This window comes from Coccinella septempunctata, chromosome 7 (genome assembly GCF_907165205.1).
Source record: "Coccinella septempunctata chromosome 7, icCocSept1.1, whole genome shotgun sequence".
Lineage (NCBI taxonomy): Eukaryota > Metazoa > Arthropoda > Insecta > Coleoptera > Coccinellidae > Coccinella > Coccinella septempunctata.
In genome coordinates, this window is record NC_058195.1 from 8543512 (window position 1) to 8561840 (window position 18329).

An 18329-nucleotide genomic window follows, 5' to 3' on the forward strand; every position below is an offset into this window, starting at 1 on the left:
CACAGAGGGTCCTGCACTGTAATTAAATTGTAACCAGGTTTAAGTACAGCATGTTGGCCGAAAATGCGTTCAAAGAGGCAGATGATGCTACTTGCACCACAGAAAAACACTACTTCTGGCAGCAATCTAACTCAGCCCCCTGTCAATTGAATATTTCTGTGATTCATTATTTGCAGCTTTATAGTTTGTACATAATATAGTAATGAAACTAAAAATGTTCGATAGCAATACATTGATATGATGAAAAACCGTCGAAAAAATCATGAAAACAAGACATTGAAATTCAACATATTCATAATAATTAAAAGAACGATTAAATGAAAGAAAATAAAGCGTTGTAACATCAAGACATCCTTCAACTTGAGTTTAAAAAAAATATCAAGGCTTTACTTGAAAAATTAAAATAGTAATTCACGAATTGGTAATGACAGTTTCTGAATGAGGATCCAACAAGGTTTTATACTATGGTAGACCATGTAATATCTATATTCCCGCTGTCTACACAAAGTGCTAGTAATACCAATTGACTGCCATATTGAAAACATGAAAACAAATCGATAATGAGATTATATTCAATTCTTGCGTTTTTTTTTCCCAATTGAATAAACGTTTTTATCTGAAGCACCAGCCGATTTTCTTAAAATATTCAACGGCTCCTTGGCAGGAAAATGAGCACTTGAAGTAAAAGCACGAATATCAAATTTTAAATTACCCACTCCTGGTTTCGTAGAGCTTGATCGGAGAATCAACTCTTGACAGACGTTTGTTTTCAATCGATAATACAGTCATGATCATTCAGAATATCATTCTCGCGTCAAATTATGATGTTTATACGTCCATTCTATTATTCTCAATTGCTACTTCTTCAGAAAATTCAGAAATATGAAAAGGTTTCAGGATTCGTTTTAGAAATCGAGTGACTGTCAAATCGTTGATCGGACAATCAAAGTCTTATGAAACCTGCTGATGGCATAGTTCTGAACTTAACATCATATCGTTAATCGCTTCAAATGTCAATAAATGACTACTTCTTTCATCCCCTGAGAGACGATTGAACTCCCATATTTATTTTATTTTTTTTTATTTATTCCTGATCCCACATCGGTACAAAAATACTATCCACATGGCCTATCAAATTATCCTAAAAAACCGAACAAAATAAACCATTGAAATCAATACTCTGTAAAAATATTCATCACCAAAATTTCAACAAGAAATCCACCAACTGGTTTTTCATGTTGCCAACCGAAAGAACTTGAGATTTCAATCATTGAAAAGGATAAATTACAATTGAACGATTACGATAAATTACATATTTAGCTCATAAATCGATAGCTTTACTCATTAATATCCTTTAACTGTATCAAGTCTCTTCAATTGGGGTTATTGACACGAAATATTGATATTTGTAGATTGTAATCGTAGATTGATGGCTGGAAGTTGTGTGGGTGGTACACCTGATTTAATTTCCAAACTACCTCTTGACATTAGACATTAGTCAATGAACGCAAGGGAGAGCTTCAGATGCAAGCAAAAACGAAACGAATGTCAAATCTGACAAAACGTCGAGAGACATTATTGACATAAAAACAGGGGTACCAACAAAAATTTCGGACAATCAGACTTGATCTTCCTAAATATCCTTATTTGGACACAATTACTTAGTAAGGAGAGATTAGGCTCAATTTGAGGGTGGTTTTCTAAGGCGAAACTACAGATGATGAATTCTTCATGATTCAGTGGTGAAAAATTTCAAACATTGTCTGCCATTTGATGCTCTGGATCAGTCTCAAGCTGAGATGCAGTTTTGACACTAAAATGTCAATTGTTAAACCACAGAAATGATGCTTGGATGCGCTCCAAAATCTACCAGTTTATTCGACACAATAATTCCGTATTTTACAACATTCCACAATTGTTAGTCATATGTCCTGAAATAAAATACGTATTTTGGTTAAAAAGAGGCATCGCATACCTTGCGGGCGTTTATCTGAAAAACGCCAATTCAGTCTTTATGCCGTATCTGGTGTACATATCGCTTTCTTTTGTGTTTTCGGTGGGGTTTCCTTGCACGCATACGTGCCAATCGGCCTGCTTTTCTTATCTGGATAAGGTTATCGCCGGTCGTGAGGTGTAAAAATTCAAGACAGCCAGCTGGGCATTCTTTTGTAGCTCACATGGAAGTTGTTCGATACGAGGTTATCACTTATATTTATCGACGAATTGTTTCTGTTTACGGAAGATGTACCTGGTGACCCACAGTGTCGCTTATGCTGTTTCGCATATGGGTTCAGAAGTATAATACGAGGAAATATTGAAAAATTCTCAGCCTACTATAGAACCAAACAAAATTTCAATGTCGAAATAATTAATTTCTCAACATATTCTCCTCTTAATTGCATACATTTATTACAGCGAACCTGCAACGTCCCTAGACCTTTCTTCTTCTTGCTCTGCAAACCAGACCTCCACAGCTTTTATTACCTCCTCGTTAGAAGAAAATTTACTACCTTTTAAATTTTTTTCAGTTGAGGAAAGAGATGATAGTCGTATGGATTCAAATCTGGTGAATAAGGGGGTGTTCTAGTAATTCAAACCCTAAATCACGAATTTTTTGCATGGTAACATGAGATTTGTGTGCAGGGGCGTTGTCCTGTAAAAACAAAACCCCTTTTCATAGCTTTCCGCGTCTTTTCTCTTTAATTTTTTTCCGTAGAGTGGTCAGTAATGTCGAATAGTAATCTCCGGTTATTGTTCTACCCTTATCCAAAAAATCAATCATGATTACTCCATGGCAATCCCAGAAAACTGAAGTAAGAACTCTTCCAGCAGATTTTTGTACACGAAACTTAAGTCTTGGAGAACCAGAGTGTCACCATTCCATCGCTTGTTGATTTTTTTCTGGATCGTAGAAATGTACCCAAGTCTTATCCATAGTAACAATTCGGTTCAAGAAGTCTACATCGTTTTCAAATCGAGCACAGATCGAACGCGATGCTTCTACCCTTGCACGCTCTTGGACATCATTCAAACATTTGGGAATCCATTTTGCAACAATTTTTCTCACGTCCAAATTGACGTGAACTATATGATGAACGCGTTCGCATGAAATATTCAGTGCTTCAGATATTCGTTTTAGCCCAATTCGACGGTCTGATGAAATCATGTCATGAACTGCATTGATATTGACACAGAAACTGGCCTTCCCTATCGGCCATCATCTTCAATGGAAAATTTACCTCTTTTGAAGCTTGCAGTCCAATTTTTCACGGTCGCATACGAAGGACATTGATCACCAAGGGTATTAAGCATATCTTCGTAAATCTGCTTACCTCTTAACCCTTTTAAATACAGGTACTTGATGATGGCTCAATACTACAATTTTTCGATTTTCACAATTTCGGTGGACATCTTCTTTCTTTTAATTCATTGCGTAACTCTGGTTTACTTTTTTGACCTCAAACTTCACACTTACACTTCAAATGAGTTTTTGTTCGTTGCTATGGTATTTCTTTTATGCATGGAACTGCAGTTCGGCATATCTTAAGCCTGAATTGAGTCACTATGAAATGTATATTCTGATCAATCTCCCAAGGGAGGATTTTGTTCACTTCCTTCCATATTCCCGACCCTCCGCACGCTTCAGGTTGCCACTTGGCAACTCATCTTCTCTCGTAGCTTTTCCTAATCGTGCTACACGAAAATAGATCGTCTGAACTAACCTCAAGTCCTGTCTCCAATTATGCGTGGCCAGACCTCGACCAGAGACAACGATTTCCCTCTTATCCTTCGCTCCAACTATAAAATAGCCTGTCTAGAACAGTCTCTACCCGGAAAAGTCTTTCGTTTCTAGTTTCGGAGTTGCGTGATGTCCCTTCAACGTCTTTGATTTACGAGTTTATGCGAGGAATCCGAGTTGCCAGATCGACAAAGTTTCGCTGAATGTGAAGATGGTGGAAATAGGAGCTTATTGCGAGGAATATGACAGTTTTTCCTGTCTGCTCTGTAAGAGCGCGACGACCTCAAATAGAAGCGCAAATCGCTTCAAAATTTGTGTCGAGTTCCCATTTTCCCGAGTTGGCAACATTGCCGTGGAACAGCGTCGAAGGTAAATCATTCAGAAGACTGGGAACTCGAGCTATGTCGGAAGTGGAAACTACAAAGAGAATGGACGGTGTTGTGTACGGCCTCAGCCACTTTTACGGTTAACCAGATACAGTGAAGGGACCTTTCTGAAGGTTGGTAGTTTTTTCAGTTCGCTACTGGCGGAGAGAGAGAATCTTTTCTCTCACCGATATTTCATACATCCGACGTTTGTTGGAATCTTTTATGAACTAGTGGAAAAAGCTTTCCTTTCACCGTGATAAACTCCACGTTGGATATGCCAGTTTATGGTGAACCATTATACTCTCGTTATATGTGCAGTGTGTCATATTGACAATCTATAGTGAATTATTCAAAAACAAGAAAAAACATATAACACATACACACTACCCTAAGGAAACTTTTCGTCTTGTTTTAAGTTTGTAAACCTATAAAAAAATTGAGTCCCATTAATCGTGTGACACTCTGTATAAGTCAATAAGACTTTGGCAGATAATAAAATGAATATTCCACGTTTCTTATGAAATTCGCGAAAATCAGAGCCCTCTTTAGCAGCAGGGTAGTCCATGTGATTCACCAATAAGCATAATGGCATGTCGAAGGCTCTAGATTTTTATTCCTAGGAAAAAATCCATCGGCTGACGGCTAGTTCGGACTCTAGCCTGTGCATGCTCTGGATTGGATTAGTTTCGGATTTCCCACAGGAATGCGAACAGATCCTTGAGATCGAATGGAGCTCAGGAAAATTGGAAATATTCCTTACCGGTTTATGAAGGTTATGCTCGTGGAAGTTTCACGAAGTTTGGCAAAGTGGATTTCGAGACAAATATGAAGATTTGAAACATGTTTTTTTGAATATATAAAAAAATTTACACATTTTTCTTCTATCCTAAAAACTTGTCCTAAAAAATTAGAAAAACTAGGCAAATGAAGCCCTACTCGCTCATAAAATGAGATGGCATGTCCATCTTGGGTTCAAAAGTTGCAACACTGGTTGAAAAAACGTTTCATTCTAGTTTTATAGTAACGTCAGCTATTCAAGTTGATTGAGTTTGTTTAAACGAAGCAAGTAATTCCACTATAACGTAAATTCTACAGAAATATATCGTTTGAAAGTAACGTTGCCATGATACGAATAATAAACTTTGATATTGATACGAAATACTACAAGAATTGTACTTTGAGTGCCAGTACAGGTAATGTTGAATCAACGTTTTGTATATTTATACGTTTGAATCAATATTACTACCAATTTCTAACGTTAAAATAACGTTTCTTCAAGTGGATTGAATATATGTTCCTGTTTTTGTTATCTACCTCCCTGGAACTTTCTACATTTCTGAAATAAGAGCACAGTTCTCTAATGAAAGTTATCATTTTTCAATCACTACAAAGGTGTTTTTGTCGAAAGCAACAAGAATGTTTTTATAATAGGTATACAGGGTTTTCAAAGGTGAGGTTTTTTTTGAGAGAAGGTAGAACTCATCGAAATAAGTCGTTTAACCAAAAATTGTCTATATGAAATATCCAAGATGGCTGAGATACAACCCCTAGAAGTTCGACAAAATTTCATTGAATTTCAAGTACGGGACTGTGGAAGGTGACTCCGGCATCGCAAAAACGAAACAAAACATAAGCTTATGGCTGGACAGTGAATGGTTCAGTACCAAGTTCATCGGATTAGATGCATCAGGTCACTTTTGAGAGAATCATAATTGTTGTATCGTGCAATTTAGGGTGTAAAAAAATTGATGAGATTTTGGAGTGCTTTTCTATTTTTTACACTTGTGTCCTCAGTCTCTTCTGTCATTGGGTATCGAAATGAGCCTTTCCATAAAATCGTGTAAGTTACAAAAAAATAATGACAACAATTCGGAAATCAAAAGTTTCCATTTTCATAACCACGTAAATATCGAACGAGCCAATATCCTAAACGAAACCACATGGTCGAATCAGGAGATGAGTATTTTGCCACAGCTTTGCGATAATTCAGCTAACAAACGGTCTAGGGTCGTATTAGAACCTATTTCATCAATCATTTTCAACATTTTTTTCAACTTTGTCATTTTGAAAGTTTTATATAGGTGATTTTTGGTGAAACGCTTCGTTTTGAACAGTTCTACCTTCTGTTGAAAAAAAAGCCGCACCTTCAAATACTCCCTGTATGTTGGACAGTTTGCAAGTGTGGATTAGCGGTACTTTTTCAATAATAAACTTCTATAACTATTTATGTGTTCTCTTGGACAAGTCGTAGACTTTTCATATGTACTTCAAAAGATCCAGTCGAATCTTTGCGTTCAAAACAAACAGGTTCAACTCCTAAGATTTCTTCAACTAGTTAGATGAATTGTCATACGTGTTTCGCTATAATAGAAGCGTCATCAGGTGCAGTGAAAATTAGTGTTCTATTTTCGTTCCCTTCCACTTCGATTTATCCGATTGAAATAAGAAAAAGACGAATTGGATTGAGATCAATAAAAATACTAGTCGTAGACCGATTTATATTGTTTTCAATTACAGCGTTCGCTAAACCGTGGAAAACTACATCGACGGTAAACCGTTTCCGATTGTTTTCTGCTCTCAAGGTGAACCCGACTCAACCGGTCGTTTGGGAAATGGTATAATGTTGCCTTGTGATCGTAGTTTTCGTAAACATGCAACGTTTGTTGACATCTCGTTTGTAGATTGGCGGTAAATATTGAAAACGTGCGGAAGTTAACGGCAGATGTTTTGAAGAATCGATTTTTTCGTTGTGATCCTCATCGATGTTGCTCAAGGTTGAATGTGACTTTTCAGGAAGTTTCAAAGTCAGAGCGAGATCAGATTGTGGGTTCTTTATAGATCAAAATAAGATTTTAGGAAGTATCCTGTTCGGTTTATCTCCAGTATAAACAATCGAAACTCAACAGATTTGTATGTTTAATTTATTTATTTTTTTATCAGTTTAGAAGAATTGACAAACGTCTACTGATTCAATTGCCCAAACAACTCTTTTGACAACAACCATGACTTAACAAGATCATTATCTAGACGATTCTGTTTCAGATTACTCAATAATAATGAATTAATAAAATAGTGTTGTTTCTGAGAACGTTTCTCATTATAATCAACATAACAAATTTTAGAGGATTTCGTAGATATTGGTAAAACCGAGAATAAATTACCTTCACGTGATTCTCATAATGTATCTTCTATCCCACCAGTTATTTGGAAATTGCTATTGTTTCAAAATATTGTTATTGTCGTTGAAAGAAGAACCTGTTGTAGATACCGATGTTTATCTGAACAATTTTAACAATGTATCCCGTTCAAAATTATCCTCATTGTTGATTCCTCTGTAAATACAACCGTTTATGAAGCGTTGAATATTGAAAACAGATCAAGCATTCCGAAAATTGGTGAACAGCTCTTCTGATCGAGCTCCTTGCTTATCGACTCGTTAAATTCCAGTGTTGTATTCATTTCAAACAGAAATTAAGCGAAATCAGCAAATCGCACTTCGTTAGGGTGATAAGAACAAATTGTAAGGTGAAAAAAATGGGACAATGCTCTAGATACGCTTATGTGGTTTTCTATACGTAGTTATTAGAATGCAGATAACAATAGTTCCATTATTATTTCACGATTTTCATGCGTAGGTAGACGATTGCACTTTTATGTTTCCCGATTTACGGCTTACAATTATTGGTAGAATGAAATCCGATATCGTTGGCAGGGTACAACTAATTATTCCAGTTGTACTCTGTCGTAAGTTCATGGAGAACAATGGCATAATCTTCAACGTTCAAAATGGTCGCAGAAAATCGTTTATTTGTTCATTTCACGAATAGCATCCACAGACGAAACGATTATTAGTTCAGTTGTCATATCATGATACCTCTGGCTCCAAAAGCTGTTGTGGGAACCATAAAAAGTTTGATCTCTTTCCTCCAAACAACAGGAAGTTGGGAGTTGATGGAAACTGTGTTCAAACGAGAAAAAAGCCTACTAGAATTAATCAATTTCATACAGCAAGAGCTTAATGAAGTGAAAAAAAATAATATAATAAAAACAACTTTAAAATATCCCACTTTCTCCTAAAAGTACTTGTGTATAACAGATGTTCCAGATAACTTAACAAAATCTACGAATAAAAGGAAAATTAATACTTGATCCCTATCAACTGTTACAATCCCAATCAATTGTGTAATCTTGTGCCCTTATTGTTTGTTTCATTCTCGCAGAAATTCATGAGAAATTATTGACTGAAACAAATTTTCAAATTCCACTTTTACTCTGATAATCTGGTAATACGAACACAAGTAAGTTATGGAGACTATGAGAAATTTTTATCATCAAACCGTACCACCTTGTCAACTGTCACTTTCTAAAGGATAGAAACCAAGGTTGACTTTATAATAAGCATGCAAATTTTTCGTCGAATACTTTAATAGCTCAAAAATTCGAACCAGTCGATATACAATTAAAACTGGTCGTGTTTTATTCCATCTGAAATTCGACTGATATTTGTGGCAATCGAGAGACTTGATGTTCTTTCGTGCAATCTTTCTGCTCCGAATGGAAACCTTTGTTTATAGTCGCAATTACAAAATTCGTGTCTTTGAGAAAACCAAACTCGGTTTTGTTGCACAATGAATTGCATCCAAGCATACCACCTCGATTATGATCTCGCTCGTTCTCTCTCTATTCAGATTTTATCGAAAATTTGCGTTCCTGAAAAAATTGCAAGAGACATCATTTTTTGAGACAGGGGCTCCTGGCAAAAATAAGAGTCTCCTAATTTTTTGTCGAGAATCTTCGACCAAATTTTGTTGCGTTAATTTTGACGCTGGTTTTTCGCTGAAAAACTTCATGATCTCTGGTTCATATTATTGATCTTGATGGTATTGATGTTATCAAACGAGGAAACACCGCTAAATGAACCGCTTGAATCGATAGTTTCACCTGTGCAACATTTTATAATAGTATGAAAGTATAAACTAATTCGATGACGTTGTAATTCCATGTAAGCCTCGTAAAACTGCTGTAAAGTGAATCGTTTATGGACATTATCCAATCGGCTTCTCGCCATTTGCCATTCTACTGTTTAAATTATATTACACAATATAAACAGATTACAGTTTGCTGACGTACGAAGCGTAGGTTCAGAGAGCATCCTTAAAAATTGATATTGGGAATTGTTTTTTCAACCTCTCTGAAAACATTTGTGGTTTACAGAATTAAAGATTGTTATAATTTTTTATTTTCGTCAACCTTGAGAGCTTCCTCTACTTAATTAATGAATTTGTGTGTAAATAAATGCTTGAGAACTGTCTGATTTCAAATTTATTTATTAGATGTTCGAAGAATGTCTGACAAATTGACAAATACATTTGTTTTTTGCGATGGTACCTGTTATTTACCGAATGGATATGCAATATCCTCGTCCTACAAATTTTTGGCCCAGATTCAGGCATTTCAAATCATCACTTCCTGTTTGTGACCCACTGAAATGTTTATTTATTGTCCCTAACATGGTCAATTCAATCTGCATTGCTGCAATCCTTTTGTGTTGTAATTTGGAGATAGCGACGTGGAAAATTAAATAAGTAACACTATCTAATATTTCTCTTTATACAGGTTGCCCCAACTTATAACATAATTTTATGACAGATAATCTTATAATAATAATTTATTGTACAGATTTCGGAGATATTATAAAAGCTCAACAAGTTCACCATGCAGCATAATCCACCGGATAGAAAATTCATCTGAATGATGTGTCATGCTATCCGCATTCTTTATTCAAGAGCTTCAGGGGTGCTTTGTACGCCAGAAGATGTAGTTTTCCCTTTTGAAATAATGCACCTTTTAGTGATTACCCTAATTGGAATAAAGTTTCCAATTCCAGGAACCACGTGAAAGCTTTACTCGTTCTTTCAAAGAACATTTTGACGGATATCCACGATTCCTAAGTATAATTGAAGACTGCTCCACCCTAGGCTTTATAGATTTTCGTTTTTGTACTACCTACGCGATTTCAAACGATTCGTCTGGCACTGAACCAACTTCATTGAAGGGTTGCGGGGGTTTGTCCCCATATAAAGCTGTCCCGAAAGTTATCCAACAAAATTTGCTCCAAATAGTTTCAAAGTAGATTTGAAGTTTATCTTCACCTGGTTGAAGGTGGATGACCACCTTTGTTATGAAAAGCTATCGATTTCACGTACGAGGATATATTGAAAAATTCTTAGCCTACTATAGAACCAAATAAAATTTCAATGTCAACGTCACTGGACCTTTAAAAAAAATGTTTCTTCGTCTTGCTCTGCAAACCAGACCTCCACCGCTTTTTTACCTCCTCGTTGGAAGAAAATTTAAGGCCTTTTGAACTTTTGTCAGTTGAGGAAAGAGATAATAGTCGGGTGGAGCCAAATCTGGTCAATAAGGGGAGTGTTCTAGTAAATCAAACCCTAAATCACGAATTTTTTGCATGGCAACATGAGATTTGTGTGCAGGGGCGTTGTCCTGCAAAAACAAAACACCTTTGGATAGCTTTTCGCGTCTTTTCTCTTTAATTTTTTCCCGTAGAGTGGTCAGTAATGTCGAATAGTAATCTCATGTTATTGTTCTACCCTCATCCAAAATAATCAATCATGATTACTCCATGGCAATCCCAAAAATCTGAAGCAAGAACTTTTCCAGCAGATTTTTGGACATGAAACTTCTTCGGTATTGGAGAACCAGAGTGTCGCCATTCCATCGATTGTTGCTTTGTTTCTGGATCGTAGAAATGTACCCAAGTCTCATCCATAGTAACAATTCTGTTTAAGAAGTCTACATCGTTTTCAAATCGAGCACAGATCGAACACGATGCTTCTACCCTTGCACACTTTTGGTCAACATTTAAACATTTGGGGATCCATTTTGCAGCTATTTTTCTCATGTCAAATTGACGTGAACTATAATATGATGAACGCGTTCGTATGAAATATTCAGTGCTTCAGATATCCGTTGTAGCCCAATTCGACGGTCTGATGAAATCATGTCATGAACTGCATTGATATTGACACAGAAACTGGCCTTCCCTATCGGTCATCATCTTCAATGGAAAATTTACCTCTTTTGAAGCTTGCAGTCCAATTTTTCACGGTCGCATAAGAAGGACATTGATCACCAAGGGTTCTAAGCATATATTCGTCAATCTGCTTACCTCTTAACCCTTCTAAATACAGGTACTTGATGATGGCTCGATACTCCAATTTTTCGATTTTCACAATTTCGGTGGACATCTTCTTTCTTTTAATTTAATACGTAACTCTGTTTTACTTTTTTGTCCCCAAACTTCACACTGACATTTCTAATGAGTTATTGTTCGTTGCTATGATAACGCAATATTTTTTTTATGCATGGAACTAGTCTAGGCTAACTAAATATCAATACATCCTTGTATAATGCTATCTCAACTATTTCTCCTAATTTTTGCCCAAATTACTGTACAACTCAGCTATTTCAATGGACCACGCTGTGGATCTAAGTGGGCACGGATCCTGGCTGCATTTTACTGGGATTTCATCGAAGATTCTCCCCAAACCGCCCCCGAGTTGTCGGCTCTGACGTAACAGCCAAGAAATGCGGATCCTGCTTCCCCCGTCCTTTTTATAACTCGCGTTTTTGGTCTGACGCATTCTGTTCCAGGCCAGTGGGGCGATGAATTCGGGTGGGAGTCTTGTAGACCTTTCGGGGTTGTTCCTGGACACGTCTAGACCAGCCGATCTATGGACTGTGTTCGTCTGCTTTTAATCGCCGGTTATTTGATGTTTTTCAAATCTGGAGAACCACACAAATAACACAGATACGTGTAAAAAACGTTGCTATTACTATTTATCGTTGGAAGAACAGCATAATCTAGTTTTATGAAAATTCAACGGAATTATAACGTTGATATTTCGTTTAGAAATGACGTTGTGAAGATACGAATTCTAAACGTTATAATTGATTCATAGAAACCACCAATTCAATATTCGGTTGAATATTGAATCTACAATGCAATGACCCTTCCAAACTCTTCTGATTGAATATACGTTGAGAGAAGCACGAAAATGAAACGTTGCTGCTGTGAGCAGTAGAATCATACGTTTATTTTGGGTAAAATCGACAACAGGTTTATTTTAGGTCCCGAAATACACCAGGTATCATTTAACGTTCGTTAATAGGCAGAGATTAGTTTTTATTTTAAATTATGCATCACTTCATGTTCATTTAAGGAATCTATAAGGATTGCATAATGTTTATTGGTCAAGAGCAAGAATTCTGCATGTAACTCTTCATTTCAATCATAATAAATCATATTTCAAGCTCGACATTGGCCAGATATCAAAAATGGAGTGGCTTCCTCAGGGGCCCGTTCTGTGACCGCCCATATTAACCTTTTTCTTTCTTTCCAGCAACTCAAAGATGAGCTCTGCGAGGTGGTCTCGGAGATGGAATCCCTGGACACTGGGGAGGACGGGAAAAATAGCAACAAGGCGAAGATGATGTCGATAGGTCGGAAGAAGTTCAACATGGACCCGAAGAAGGGCATCGAATTCCTGATCGAGAAGGGCCTGCTGCAGAACACGCCGGAGAGCGTGGCGCAGTTCCTCCACAAGGGCGAGGGACTGAACAAGACCGCCATCGGCGATTACCTGGGGGAGAAGAACGACTTCAACGAGAACGTGCTCCAGGCGTTCGTCAACCTGCACGACTTCACCGATCTCATTCTAGTGCAAGCTTTAAGGTTGGTCGAGAGACAGCTGTCTTTTTTTCAATCATATACTAAAAGAATATTATCCATAGTCAAAATTGGAAAATGAACGTAAAAATTTATATCTGCTGTCAGTTTTAACGAATGGTAGTTCTGGAGGTCGGTAGTTCTAATGAGCGGTAGTTCCAAACACTGGTAGTTGAATTGAACTGTAGTTCTAAGTACTCGTAGTTGTAATGAGCAGTAGTTCTAGAGTTCTAGGTGTCAATCTTTTAGAGCCGAAACTCGCAGACTGTAACTAATCGTTTTTTTTTTTCGTTGCAGGCAATTCCTGTGGAGCTTCCGGCTGCCCGGAGAGGCGCAGAAGATCGACAGGATGATGGAGTGCTTCGCGAAGAGATACTGCGATTGCCAGGGCGAGAACAACATTTTCGAGAATTCCGACACTTGTTACGTTCTCTCCTTTTCCATAATCATGCTGAACACCAGCCTTCACAATCCGAGCGTGAAGGACAAGCCGACGGTGGAGCAGTTCATCAACATGAACCGCGGCATCAACCAGGGGCAGGATCTTCCGAGGGAGTTATTAGTGGTGAGTGAAAACCTGGTCCTGATGTGCGGTTAGTCCTAATCGTTTGTTACCAGGGCTTTCTTCACATCAGGGATATAATAGAAAAACGTCGGGGGAGCGATATTGATGTTTTCCGAAGATGCATGTATTCCGTATCATCTTAATTTTTTTTTCAATTACATAGACTTGAAACGATTATAATGAGTATTTGACTTGTACATATTTTTCAACAGAAGAAAGTTGTTTGGCAACTTTTGAACGTTCAAAGAAAATATCATTTATTTATCGAATGAAAATTGAAGAATGAATGGTTCATGCAGGGGCGTAGCTACCGCGGTATCAGCGGTATCAGTGATACGGGGCCCCCGAATGTCTGTAAGCAAAAAATTCCTGAAAATGTTATCCAAAACCTCTCACAGGTTTTACAATAGCATTCTTGAGAATAACTGCTAAGACAACCATTCATTTCAAAATCCCGTTCATGACACCGAATCGATCATTCAGATAGATACGAATACTTAAAATCTGAAATTCAGAAAATTCGTGCCATCAGAGAACTTTAAGAATTGGTCCTGATAAAATTCAATAGCCTTGCATCCAGTTTTCCGGACGATATTACTGCATGCCTTTTATTTTAGACCCTTCCGGTTACAACTGCAATCGCTGAAAGGAGTTTTTCTTAATTAAAACTCATAAAAAATTATCTGAGGACTTTTATGGGACTGGAACGGCTATCAGACATGTCGTTATTGTCAATAGAGGGGGAACAACTTAAAAAACTGAAATCGTCATCAGCTATGGCTGATTTGATAAATAGATTTGCTGAAATAAATGCTAGAAAAGCGTACCTTCAATTTTTGGTATTTTTTGTTTATTATTTGTTTGTTTATCATTTTATGTTGTTTGTATATTATTTTATATCGTTTGTATGTTATTTGTTTGTAAATTATTCCGCTCCCAGCACGAAGTATGAGTTAGAACTTTTAATTATAAGTACATATAATCATTTCGATACTAATCGAACATTTTTTGCTACTTTTATTTTTACTTCACCCTTTCATAGGGCCCCTCAACACTTTTTTATACAGGGCCCCTCTAAGGCAAGCTACGCCACTGGGTTCATGTCTCAATCTGGCAACTCTTGTAAGAAGTGAAACAAACCACCATAATAAAAGATATATTGGATTGGTGAATATGCGTGCAATCTGAATCCAGTAGAAGAGATCCTTCTGCTCCAGCACTTGCCGAATAGTTGGGGAGTCCAAGAGGGAAACCAAAAATTAGACCTGCGTATAGGGGGAATCGTCTAGGTCTAGGACAGCCTGTCAGAATAGTAAAAAACGGTCATTGTACATACTCGAGCGTGTCAGATTAAGATATGTATATGTGGTAATTACATGTTGAACAGTATATATTCTCATAATCTAACAATTTAAGCGTGCCGAAAATATATGGATAGGCGCCAAACAAAAACAAAACGTCACGTGTACATTCCCGAGCGCGGTGCCTTTTTTTTATTCTGAAGTTAATCATTCAAGAATAACGGAAAATATATAATCTGACAGTTTCAGCTAGAAGAAACAATAAAAATTGGCCATAAAGGTCACGAAAATCAGTTTTTTGGAATTATCCCCCCTCCTGGGCTTCAAATTGTTTCGCATTCATCATAAAAGTTATAAGGCATAACATTTTCTAAAAATTTTTTTGAAACAATTTTTTCTACGTTTGAACGTTTCTGAGATATATGGCGATGAATGTACCTTAGACTGGGAGTCTACATTGACCTTGGCCTTTCGCATTTGTGGCTAAGCTCCACGCCCTTATCACCCTCTAGCTCGAAAACGGTTAAGGTTATGTAAAATTGCTTCAGACAAAAGTTGTATACAATTTTATTATATATACAACTTTCATAATGGATACAGAAACGATTAGAGATAGGGGAAGGGAGATAATCTAAAAAAATGCCTTTTTATCATCTTCAAACTATCAGATTAAGAAAACCCCTCCTGGTTAGTGTGAGAATAATGGGTCAACACGTCTGGAACACCGAGATTAACGATCCGTATGAAAATCTGAAACGCTCAAGTATGTATCCTCCATTCACTTTTATTTTAGCAGTCGGTTGGCCATGGAAATTTGACACATTTCACTCTGTATAGTACGAAAATGTGGGGTTATGACGGTTGTCAGAACATTTTTGGGTTTCAAATCAACGCTATGTTGCCCGTTCTATGTAAAAGTTTCTGTTATTACGTATTTTATCACAATGTCGAATCTCTTCGGAAAATATGTGACGAACATAATTGAAGTTTATACAAACTGATTGAAGGCATACCAAATCCAGTTATTTGCATGGAAAATACAAGAGATCAGTATAATATCATAATATGCACTAGCTTCAGGAGAGTAGCTTCCTTTAGCTCCAACTCACATATCCTCTAAAAATCTGACACGCTCGAAATTTTTTTTTTACCATTTTCAACTCTTCCGTACGTGGGACGTTCCAGTCCCACCAGGCAAACTGTCAGATTTGGAACTTGAATTTATTACCAGAGACACGTAGGGAATAGACAGTGTCTTAATCTGACACGCTCGAGTATGTACACCTGATGATTCTTTTTACATCTTTCAAAACCTGCAGACGCTTTCCCCACCGCTGAAAGTGCCTATATCATAGAACCTTCTTTTCTTTCTACCATCTAATCTTCAAAATCCACTAGGTCTCCACGACGCTCGAGTAAATCCCGATTTAACATCGTCGGCTCCCCAACTAGAATGACTAGTCACCATCTAGGCGCTGAGAGTCTGGCTCTCATTGCGGGTGTATTAAGGGCTCATTTATCCACTTGTGTCTTAATATTATATTATATTGCAGGGTTTATACGATAGTATAAAAGCAGAACCATTCAAGATACCAGAGGATGACGGCAACGACCTAATGCACACCTTCTTCAACCCAGACAAGGAAGGATGGCTTTGGAAACAGGGCGGAAGGTACAAGAGTTGGAAGAGGAGATGGTTCATCCTCAACGACAATTGCCTGTATTATTTCGAGTATACGACGGACAAAGAACCCCGCGGCATCATACCGCTAGAAAACATTTCAGTTCGCGAGTGCACGGACCGTCAAAAACAGCACTGTTTCGAGCTATACGCCAGCGGTGGCGCTGACTTCATAAAAGCCTGCAAAACGGACTCCGAGGGTAAGGTGGTCGAAGGTAAGCACACGGTTTACAGGATGTCCGCGAGTAGTGAAGAAGAGAAAAGTGAATGGATGAACCGTTTAAGACAGAGCATAAGTCACAATCCGTTTTACGACATGTTGGCTAGTCGAAAGAGGAAAGCTCAACACCACATGCTACAAGGGAAGAATTGATTGACGAGAGTGCGCAATTTTTTCAGTTCGTGTATGTGTTACTTCTATTCCCGGTTATATTTACCGCTGCAGAATAAATTCGAATTGTTTTGAATCGTTCCAGTACAAATTTTAAAATCTACGTGACGAATTTCCGGAAATCAGCATCGATCTCAATTATGTATGGACTTAGTTGAAGTTGATACTGCCCTAAAAACTGTTTCCCAGTCGCATCGCCGGATGCGACCAGTGTTTTGGTTATCCGAATGTCATACGTCAAGATTGTTGACAATTGACACATCTGCTGTCACTTGTCTAAAAGTGATTTGAATCATACAATGGTATAATTGTAACTTTTAATCGATATATTTATAATTTTATCCGCATTGTTTTATGCAGATCTTCAATGGATCCCATCTTGATGAAAATCTTCCTGTATTTTATAAAATTTATCGATCGAAGCAATTTGCACACATGTTTTTAGAATTAGGTGTGATATTGAAGGTCTGCGTTAAAAATGCCGTCCAAGAATCTTTCCTTTAAATCTTCATACACCTAGTGACTGACCAAGGCTAGTGTTTATTATATTTAGCTTTATGGTATTTTCAACACCAAGATATGCAATAGTTCAAAAATTTACATAGTGCCATAGCACTAAAATTGAAGCAAAGTGATATTGACCAACTGTAGGTAACGAAGAATATAATTTTATGAAGGCTTGCTAATGTTTAAGTCTTTGTATCATATTTTGTATATAGTTATTATTTTTTTCAGAGTGTTCAATAAAAAATTTTGAGCAGCGAATAAATGTTCTGATTACGCATATCAGTTCTAAAGTTGAAAAAACTTTTTGATTATATTTCTTACGTGTTCACATAAAGAAACTATTTCATACTTTGATTATTCATGTAATCTCACAACATATATATTATGATATATGAATATGCATAGACAATACAATTTTTCAATAACTTTCTTATTTTGTCTCCTACCTTCTATATTTTGTAATTTTTCTGTGAAAATGGTTTATTTTTAGATAGTTAATTTTCGGTGGAAAAAAAACAGTATATTATTCCTAGTCGATAAGGTGAGGAAAGGAATTTGTGCCGTTATATTTATGTTAATTTTTGTAAGATATATTTATTGAAGTTTGTTTTATAGTGTATAAAATATTGTAGAAAAATATGTTCTTTGTGTAAATAAATATTATTTGTAAATTGGGGTTTTATTCCAGTCTTTATTTCTTAAACAGTCACATCAAATGTGATTCTGAAAAAAATTTATACAACATGTAAGTATTATCCAGATTGTTTTTATCCCTGCGAAATATTCATATATACAACTTTTGCCCTTGGTGACAAAAAATGTAGATGCGCCTCTGTCTCCATTAAATAATTCGTAAAAGTAAAATCTATTGTTAAATTCAAGTATATAATTGAATATTTGCAACAATAAAAGAAATCTCTTCTGTAGCCTAAAGACATTTTATTCAAAGACGAAATTTCAACATTCAGACTTTTGATGTTAATATTTCCTTATTGGAATTGGAATGTATGTATATGTTGCTTGATGGA

The 18329-nt window shown here is 36.7% G+C and overlaps 1 protein-coding gene across 3 annotated transcripts in view; it reads left to right on the forward strand.

Moving 5' to 3' along the window:
- Positions 1 to 17972, forward strand: part of LOC123316595 (cytohesin-1) — a 65735-nt gene extending 47763 nt beyond the window's left edge. For all 3 annotated transcript variants that reach the window (XM_044902752.1, XM_044902750.1, XM_044902749.1), the window contains 3 exons: positions 12531 to 12862; positions 13154 to 13421; positions 16276 to 17972. In XM_044902752.1, the coding sequence (XP_044758687.1) occupies positions 12531 to 12862; positions 13154 to 13421; positions 16276 to 16776 (1101 nt within the window). In that variant the 3' untranslated portion in view covers positions 16777 to 17972. The remainder of the gene's footprint in view (positions 1 to 12530; positions 12863 to 13153; positions 13422 to 16275) is intronic.
- The last annotated feature ends 357 nt before the right edge of the window (positions 17973 to 18329 follow it).